Here is a 9,157-nt window from a genome sequence, read left to right as displayed (position 1 = left end):
CAGATAGAAAACGTGTTCTTCAGTCATCCAAATTAATCCACAACAACGATAAAGTGTTAATGAATGGTGATGGATGCACTAGTATTATAATGTGTGTTGGGTTATCGTGGTATTTTTATGCAATGGTCTTATGTGATTGCTTGTTTTCCATGTATGTCCCTTGATACGGGACAAATATTCCTAAGGGAAATGAATAAAGAGAAGCTTTGAACTTACGTCAATGTGTCCGCCATATTGGATGTGGCATATCCATTCGTTACCCATTGCACGTAAATGTACGATGCATTAAGTTTAAACATATCATTCACCCAATCAGATCCTCACTAAAATATTCGGAAAACTAAAAGACCCCCAAAACTTCAGATGTCACTTTTTGTCTGTTTACTATAAATATTTGCACCTAATAGAGCCGTTTTAAGATGGTTAAGTGCCAAGCTGACGTACATATATCGATCAACCATGGAGCAGAGAGAATTTTGTAGCTTTTGTCATCAAGTGGAAGAGCAATTACTTATTTTTGCCTGTTCGGATTATCTTGGATAAATTAAGAAAACAGCGTTTTTATTAATAAATAATTTTATTTTTGTCAAAATATTTGACAATAGATTTTTCTCACGGCACACCAATGTGCCACGTACGGCAGAATGGCTGAGAATCACCGGACTTAATTCCAATTGTAATAAAATCATTTATTTAAATTGTTCAATTTGAGTAACCCTCTTTGATTAGAGTAGCCACAAATATGGGCTGTGAAAGGCTAAAATAATCCACGCATGGTCAGCTTTATGTATGCACGGTTGTGAAAAATGATACTGATCACATTTTACATAATCCCGCCGAAACATAACGCATAAAGTGGCCTTGTGCTGCCATGGAGACGGTTGTTTTTCTCCTTCTCAAAGGCGTGACATCATCTTTAAACGACGTCTCCATGAAATGACGACATCGGGAGACGCGTATGATTTCTCTAAGGCTTGTCTTTCTGCGCTGCTGGCTGCACTGTTGTTCTCAACGATCCCTTGATGGGATCTCCGGATGGAGGACATAACATGCAAACAGATGAGCGAGGAGCGGGGATCGAAGACCGAGGAGGTTGCAAAACAAGAAATGGGATTTAGCATTTATTTCCTATCGCTATACGCTGCCACATGCAATATGGCGGTGAGGTTTACGTACGATTCAGCGCGTACTGTGCCCAGGTAGGTAGACAGGTGGGCCTTAGATAGATAGAACGATAGATAGAACGATAGATAGAACGATAGATAGATAGTACGATAGATAGATAGATAGATAGATAGATAGATAGATAGATAGATAGATAGATAGATAGATAGATAGATAGATAGATAGATAGATAGATAGATAGATAGATAGATAGATAGATAGATAGATAGATAGATAGATAGATAGATAGATAGATAGATAGATAGATAGATAGATAGAGCTCTAATGGAACATTTAAAAAATATCTGTTCTCTGATTAAGTAATCAGAATTGAATATTAAATATTTTGCACTTTGTTCTTGGCTTTAAAACAGGTCGGAGAAATTTTAATATTTGCAACCTTAATGTGATATGTCACTATTTTAAAGCGTAAGTTTCCTATAATGATTTGCTGTAAAATCAATTAATTAAATTAATATCGAGTTTGTAAATTAAGCCATTTTTAGATTCTAATCCAAATGAGATTATGATTTTTTTCTTTGCAGTGACTTTATAGGTTTTGGGTTTTATTCCAAATAGTCAACATCATAATCCAATCGAGTTAAATTATAAAGTTTTATTAAACTAAATTAAACTGAACCATCTTTTGTGTAAACTACCACTATTTATAGAGCATCATCATATTGCTGTCAGAAATTTCCCAAAACAATGAAAAATTCATAAAAACATGGACATAATGACTTGGCTATGTAATCTATAAATGATATACTTTAAGTAATTTCACATATGACTATATTAGAAGATTGCAAGGCAAAAGGCAAAAGATGATGACGTTAGTATGATTTTTGTTGCGTAGTGGGTGCTTTATTTAATGCTGGTACAGTAATAAGATTAGAAGTCTAATCCCAGGGGAGACAGGAATAGCCCATCGCTATCCCACTCGAGACTAAGAATAAGAGAAGAACCTGAGCAACCCGTGTCTTTACGCAGCCAGTACCTTCCCCTACGTTTCCAAACTCTTTTTAACATTCCTTATTCCTGCACTGGACTTGCCATCCCGGTGAGCTAGAGATTTTGAGAGACCGCAATATCCGAGTGGATGGGTCCACACTGACACACGGAGATAATCTCAGGTGAATCAAATCAAGCGAGGCCAAAGGATTGACTTGCCACAGGTCCAAAGAGAGAGCGATAACGTCAGAGCCAGGGAGGTTGATGTCCCATATTCCCGCAGCTACGGGGCATTCGAGCTCTGAGATGGTGCTCACCTGAGAGTCACTTATAGGTAAATATTTGATTATTGATGAATTCATGCTTAACATATCTTGAGCATATTTTATGCGCAAGGATTCAGTTTTGTGATCCTGTAATTTCATTTTGGCTCCAACTGGTGGATTTGTGTGTTCAGGCTCTGCTATGACTGTGGACATCGGCCAAAGGGGAGATTCTTATGGCGTTTCATGAAAGGTCCCATGGGGGTGCTCTGATGGAATTCAGTAAATTATTCTAATTGCTACATTTTGCATATTGTCTTTAAGTAGCTAAATTATCATGTATTGGAATGTGCCTTATGAATAACGGGTATGTGATGCCGCACAAAGATTAGACTCCAGAGAATGAAGATGACCTTAATCATTTAGGTGTTTAAGATTAACCACTTTGGCTCTATTTGTGGATATGTGATATGTTCAACTATTAACTGCTCATACGAATGAGTAACCGATGCCTCTTTTTCTGTTGTGATCCGTTGATGTGTTTGCTTGATGTTCCTTTTGTGTAGTCAGAGCTCCCAGGGCAAATTACACTATATTTGGAGAGGCAATCCGCTATGTCATTCCGGCACATATGCAATGTTCGATCGGCTGTGGAGGTCAAGGCTGCAAGTATGACAACCCAAATTACTGGCGTGACGACCAACAGGCGATTAGAGGCCTCTACTCGTCATGGTACACGCCCACCTACACGCTCAGTCAATGTATTGCAAAGTATTTTTTTTCACTGCCATGGTATTTTACATCCGCGTATTTTTTTAGGGTGACTGAACATCTTCTCGCAATGTCCAGGCCCTCGACTGAAGTCATTGAAAAGTATAACATTATCGAGCAGTTCAGAAGGTTTGTGCAACTTTGGTTCCGAGCAGTATGAGCTCACACTACTTGCTGACAAGGAGTGTGTGTTCATTTCAAGGAATGGCATCAAAACGGTGATCAACCTTCAGATACCCGGCGAGCATGCAAGTTGCGGTAACCGTCTGGAGCCCGAGAGCGGTTTCTCCTACAATCCAGAAGCCTTTATGGAAAATAACAGTAAGTGCTTTCTTGATTTTGCTCGAGTCGATAATACTACTCACGTCTCACCGCGTATGATTTCAGTTTATTTCTACAACTTTGGTTGGAGTGACTATGGAGTGGCCAACCTTACTACAATCTTGGACATTGTGAAAGTCATGGCCTTTGCACTGCAGGAGGGAAAGATAGCTGTGCATTGTCATGCGGGTCTTGGGAGAACAGGTAGAGCTGCACCTGGAATGTTCACTAGTCTAACCTTTCACAATGGTGTCAAAACAACATCTTTCCTCCTTTTCCTAGGTGTGTTGATGGCATGTTTTTTGGCCTATGCCACCAGGATGACAGCCAATCAAGCTATTTTATATGTTAGAGCCAAACGACCCGGCTCCATCCAGATGCGCAGTCAGCTGAGCTGCGTCCGTGAGTTCGTCCAGTTCCTCACGCCCTTAAGGAGTGTGTTTTCTTGTACTGAGCCTCGATCCCAACCTGTCACCTTGACCCAGTACCTCAATCGTCAGAGACACATTCTGCATGGCCCAGAGAGGAAAGAATTGAGGTACCTGCCGAAGATTATCCAACTGGTGTCCCGGCTGCTGTTGGATATCGCGGAGAATCGCCAAGTGATTGAGGAGGACATTTTGGAGGCGCCGGACATCCATGATATTGAGATGACCCTGAGCATCATTGAAAAGCTTGGACCTCAGTTGTGCACAAAGGAGCCTCGTTTGCCAGGTTCCCCCACCTTACCTCGGCATTTTCACGAACCACCCATCTTCTACCATCGCAAGAGTCTTAGTTACAGCGAGTCCGATCTACGGCGTCTGGGCTCGCAGCTCAACCTCCTTACACAACCCATGGGCTCGCTCTCGCAAGGTAATGTGGCCAGGCCCGTTTCCCCATCTGAACCTGGCCAACTGGTAACCCATTGGAAGAGTTGGAATAGTAATACGACCGACATCTCCTCAAGCTCAAGAGGATCACTCTGGCAGGTCAAAAATGAAGAAAAGAATGGCTCGATTTTGTTGAAGAAAGTAAAGCAGATGCCCATCCAACGAAGCGGGTCCGTCGGACACAACGGCCCACACCAAAAAGATAGCATGCTCTCCAGATTGAAGGCTGAGCAGAGGGAGGAATTGGCAGAAAACATGAGTAAGTCTCTGTCTCGAGATGAGGAGCAGTCGGAGGTGCCGTACATCACCCTGCAGTCTGAGTTGTCTCTGGAGGCCAGGAGACTGCTGGTGGCTCAAGCTCTGGCGGTGGACCTTTTTATGGATGGGGCAGAAGAGCAAAGGAACAAGGTGTTAACTTGGCAGGTAATTGACCCGGATCAATTTAGTGTGATCATACACGGTGTGCGCAAAAAAAATTACACAGGTCAATGATTTTGGCAAATGTTGAAATTAACTCAATTTGTTTTTTTGACTCATTGAAATTACAAAAAAAAAATTACAATCGTTGACATTTATATTCAAGATAATTGCTTTTAAAATGATGTCTAGGTGTCAAAGTGATTTTGCTACCAATTTAATATTTCACTTGAGGTTGATAATCTGTGCTTGCAGGCAGAGCTGAATCAAGGCGGTGCCTGGGAAAGGCTGTGCATGGAGCGCGATCCCTTTATCCTCACAGGTCTGATGTGGGCATGGTTAGAGCAGCTTAAGGAGCCAGTCATCTCCCTCCAGGACGCCGTGGCCCTGAAGCCTGAAAACGCCGATGCTCAAACTCTCTTCAGCACACTAAGCCAGGTAAAGACAACCAGAATCCAGAACACATTTACTAATTTATCTTCAGCCACTTATATTTTCATTCAATCTCCACACAGGCACCCAAAGAAACATTAATGTGCATACTGGAATGTATGGCTCAATTATTAAGTGCCGTGCCAGAAGAGGTTGAAGATGCATTTCTGAATCGTACTATCAAGGCTTTTACTTGGGTAAGAATAATAGTTCCACTCCACAATCGCAGTCCAAATTCTTTGTCGACATTGTCACATGGATTTCACATTTCTACAGATGGAAAGCAGTTCCACCGACGGAAGCCAAGTGTACGAGTCCATGGCTAGAGTCCTACGGCTTGTCCTCGAGGATATAAGATGTGTTGCCAGCAAAGCAGAAGAGCCTACATCATCTCCTTCATCTTTAGTGTAGATAATATACTACATATGGAAACACGGAGGGGACACTTTGTGCCTTATAATGAAAATATTTATTCTGTCATAATTATTATTATTGAATGTTGTGAGATGAACACAAATAGTGATATGTACTGCCCTAGCACTTCTTCATCCCCACACTGCACTGTTAACCCTATGAAGAACTGTTTTTTTATGCAATGTTCTGCCTTAAGACCTGTCACATTCAGCTCCAGGGCTAGTTAAGTCCAACACAGGCTTGTTACCATGCACATTAGCGTATCATGTCATCCTTTTGTAAATAACCCCCAAAACCTCTGAATAAAACCATGCATAATTTACGATCAACTAAATATTCCTCTTTTTCGAAGGTGGTGCGAAAAAATTATGTTGCCGCTTTTGTTTGGGGTCAGGAGGTAAACGTGTAAGCTTTTAAAACATCTTTGCCATCTTTCCCTTCAACGGCACCAACGATGCTGGAGTAGTCACAGGAGACGCGGCTGAAGCCTCTAAAAGCACAGGAAACAAAGCAGAAACACGACATTAGATTTTGGCACATTTGTATTGTCGCATAGATATCTAAATGTCGGAACACGCCTGGACATAGTGTGCGACCCTCCCAGTAAATGGTATCGACTCTCCAAGGTCGACCCGCCGTCTCTGTCATATTTCCAGATCAGTACACGCAAGGAAAGGTCCTGAGATGCTGTGACCACACGAAAGCTGTCCTGTGAACATTGTAATCACAATATTGCAACCTTGCATTATTGTTTTCAGTCATACTTTTCAATTGAATAGGAACTTTTAAAGGGGAAGTCAAAAATAAAAAACCCAGTTGAGCTGCGATGTCATTTTCAGTCGACATCATAAACCATGTTTGGACTAGTGGAGGTGTGTTTAACATATTTAACATTACTGTAAATAAAATGACATGAATCCTATTTTAAAAAGATCTTACCACACAAATAGAAGTAATTGGCTTCATGTGCTCTACAAAGCTGGCAAGCAAGGAACCTTTCAGAGAATACACCCACAGATGACGATCAGCTGCCATCACAATAGAGTTGCTGTCCTTCGCCTCGAGAAGAATGTTAGACGACGTGCTATTCAGTGGCAAAAGAAAGGACTCCACCTGTTGGACTAAAGGGAAAAGCTTTTTTTTTTGGCAGTTGATTTTTTTTACTTCCAGATGTAGTACCTAGACAATGGACTCTTGTATGATTATCAAAAGTATTTTTACTGCTATACAGAAACACACCTTTAATCATTCTCAATGACACACACCAAATGTGACCTATCTTACTTGTTTGACACATTTTGTCCTTTACTCACCTTGGATCTGGGACGTGTACTTTGACTTTTTAATGCTGACATCGAAGACAGTGAGTGCTTTGTTTTGAGTGCGCTCGTTGCAGTGGACCATGGCCAGTCTGGCAGACTGCGTGGGGATGAAGACGGCGGCCTGGCAGCCACTGACCGGCACTGACTGGCACAGTGGGTCTTCGTCCTCACACGGGGAGGTCAAACTGTCAGCATAAATCACCTGCCAATGCCCCAAAGCCAACAAAGCATTATTAATATTTCATCACAGCAATTTCTCAAACAAAACAAAATCAGGCATACCTTTGGACTTAAATCAACATTATCTTTTGAGCCAGCTGTGATCCATTTTTTGTCTGGTGAAATCAGGAGTATGTTGACATTAAAGCCGTCACATACCATTGTACTGGATTTTTTAGTCAAAGCTGTTCCGGCTAGTGTACACAGAGAACCCTGACTCGTTCCAACCTTGACAAAAATGAGCAGGATTGTGTAAATCACATTATCATTCATTTTAAACATACAAAAAAAAATGTGAGGCTACTTACAGACAGAAACCAATCGTTGTCCTTATTAAATTGGAGCAATGTACAGCGTGTGGTTCCAATGGAATGGGACGCCACCTCCTGGCCAGTCTGACCCTGCCAGACCTTGATCAAGCTGCCAGATTCGGCTGTGATGACATAGTCACGCTGCTCGTCACTGATGATGCTCGATAAAGGACTCTGCTCGGCAGTGCACCACACCTGTTGACCCTGAGATGAAATAAACTCCAATGGTCACATTTATCAGGTCAAATTCTGGAGATTGTCCGTGCACTGACATTCTGGATGTTCCATGCCCGAACTGTACCATCAGTTGAAGCACTGCAGACTGTAGTTGGGGTGTCCCAGAGGTCAGGACCCAGAGGTGAGCTCCGCTGCAGGTAGACTAAGCCTACAATTTGCCCTAATGGAAGACAAACGAGTTGTGAAAAATAGTGGTGGAAAGTAATAAAAATACAAATACTTTTCTCTTGTTATTGTTCTTCCTCTGTATCTGCACTTCCAGATAAGCACAGAATATGAGAACGTACTTTTGCTACTTCCGCTATAAATCGGCCTTAGGTGTTTCACTGACCTGTGTGGCCTCGAAGACTCGTGCAAGTGTAACCTCCAGTACGACCTTCCTTCATCTTCGTCTCTAAATAAGATCGTCGCAGAAAGTACTTCTTCCATGAATGATTGACGCGAGGGTCACCCAACACTGCCTGGCTACAAAATCCCCATCGTTGCAAGCACATCCTCCTGATAAGATTGATTAAACGCATTGATTAAACGCTTCTGCGCTCACTAGAAATGTAAATGCAAAAAAACACACACCCAAAAAACAACAACTCACCTCCATAACCAAGGAGTCTCGGCGGCATTATGCCAGTCCTGGAAAACAACGTAGTTTGAGTGTTTTGGTTGTCAGTACTACTTCCGTATATTAGACGCGCCTTACCGTGCACACGCTTGAAGCCTTGATTAAATCTTCCTCGTTTAAAAATGTGAATATATGAATGAGGCAATCATCTAGCAAGTGCTGGGGGTCCATACTGACGTGACGTTTTACTTTCTCCTCCTGTAAAGCGATTTTTAAAAAAAGTATGACGTCACGTGCACCGTGCATGAGAGTCATCTTACCACTAGATGTCGCCCTCATAACGGGAATCGAGCGACTTCTTGCACTACATACCAAGGGAGACAGAAGTAGATGAAATAATTAATGGTTACACTCGCAAATAAAAGATAAACCCGATTAAACACAGCAAATGTGAGTTTAAATAGTTTAAAATACATAAAAGGAGTTTTTGAGTGAAAACTTGGCCATCCTACAGTCTTCATAAAATTACATTTATATACTCGAATAATGGTCCGAGCCAAATGGACTGCTACAGTGGAGAATGAAAGACAGAGAAAGATCTTTTCCAACACTACATTGATTCCATTGCCAATGAAATGTTTGCGCTCAAACATTTAATGAACATTGTTAGTTTCATTTTATTTGAATTATTATCTAATTTTAGTTTTGATTTTCCTATATTAAAATGCAGTGTTAATGTTCAAACTGTACAGTATGTTTCAATGGCCCACCATATTATTAAATATACAGTACTTATAAGCAGTAACATTTGACGAACAATTAAGCAGATTGATATTAGATTTTGGTCTTTATATATATATATATATATATATATATATATATATATATATATATATATATATAT

General features: G+C 41.1%; 2 protein-coding genes across 2 annotated transcripts; one reads left to right on the top strand and one right to left on the bottom strand.

Moving 5' to 3' along the window:
• Positions 1–929: 929 nt before the first annotated feature.
• On the top strand, positions 930–5,933 carry ptpdc1b (protein tyrosine phosphatase domain containing 1b). The gene is made up of 10 exons (XM_088369605.1): positions 930–2,449; positions 2,573–2,660; positions 2,945–3,110; positions 3,198–3,278; positions 3,352–3,470; positions 3,537–3,674; positions 3,753–4,765; positions 5,015–5,197; positions 5,275–5,388; positions 5,468–5,933. The coding sequence occupies exons 2-10, from the start codon at positions 2,615–2,617 to the stop codon at positions 5,600–5,602; spliced, it is 1,995 nt and encodes a 664-aa protein (XP_088225731.1). The 5' UTR covers positions 930–2,449; positions 2,573–2,614; the 3' UTR covers positions 5,603–5,933.
• On the bottom strand, positions 5,635–8,559 carry fbxw12 (F-box and WD repeat domain containing 12). Its single transcript, XM_088369606.1, has 10 exons — positions 8,392–8,559; positions 8,287–8,324; positions 8,026–8,192; positions 7,730–7,854; positions 7,455–7,661; positions 7,210–7,374; positions 6,919–7,129; positions 6,545–6,726; positions 6,182–6,314; positions 5,635–6,093 (listed from the first exon to the last, which is right to left on the bottom strand). The coding sequence occupies exons 1-10, from the start codon at positions 8,557–8,559 to the stop codon at positions 5,996–5,998; spliced, it is 1,494 nt and encodes a 497-aa protein (XP_088225732.1). The 3' UTR covers positions 5,635–5,995.
• Between the last annotated feature and the right edge of the window lie 598 nt (positions 8,560–9,157).

The sequence above is a fragment of the Syngnathus floridae genome, chromosome 2 (genome assembly GCF_059516105.1).
Source record: "Syngnathus floridae isolate MCC-2025c chromosome 2, RoL_Sflo_1.0, whole genome shotgun sequence".
Classification (NCBI taxonomy): Eukaryota; Metazoa; Chordata; class Actinopteri; order Syngnathiformes; family Syngnathidae; genus Syngnathus; species Syngnathus floridae.
The sequence above is the reverse complement of the archived record's forward strand: the minus strand, read 5'-3'. Positions and strand labels throughout refer to the sequence as shown.

Bases quoted from the DNA above. Each gene is read 5' to 3' on its own strand.
- fbxw12 (XM_088369606.1), bottom strand. From the start codon at position 8,559: ATGCACGGTGCACGTGACGTCATACTTTTTTTAAAAATCGCTTTACAG. The intron at 8,325-8,391 runs GTAAGGCGCGTC...GTTGTTTTCCAG, and splicing joins AGGCTTCAAGCGTGTGCACG to GACTGGCATAATGCCGCCGA. The intron at 6,727-6,918 runs GTGAGTAAAGGA...TTTTCCCTTTAG, and splicing joins GTACACGTCCCAGATCCAAG to TCCAACAGGTGGAGTCCTTT.
- ptpdc1b (XM_088369605.1), top strand. From the start codon at position 2,615: ATGGCGTTTCATGAAAGGTCCCATGGGGGTGCTCTGATGGAATTCA. The intron at 3,471-3,536 runs GTAAGTGCTTTC...GTATGATTTCAG, and splicing joins AGCCTTTATGGAAAATAACA to TTTATTTCTACAACTTTGGT. The intron at 3,675-3,752 runs GTAGAGCTGCAC...TCCTTTTCCTAG, and splicing joins TGCGGGTCTTGGGAGAACAG to GTGTGTTGATGGCATGTTTT.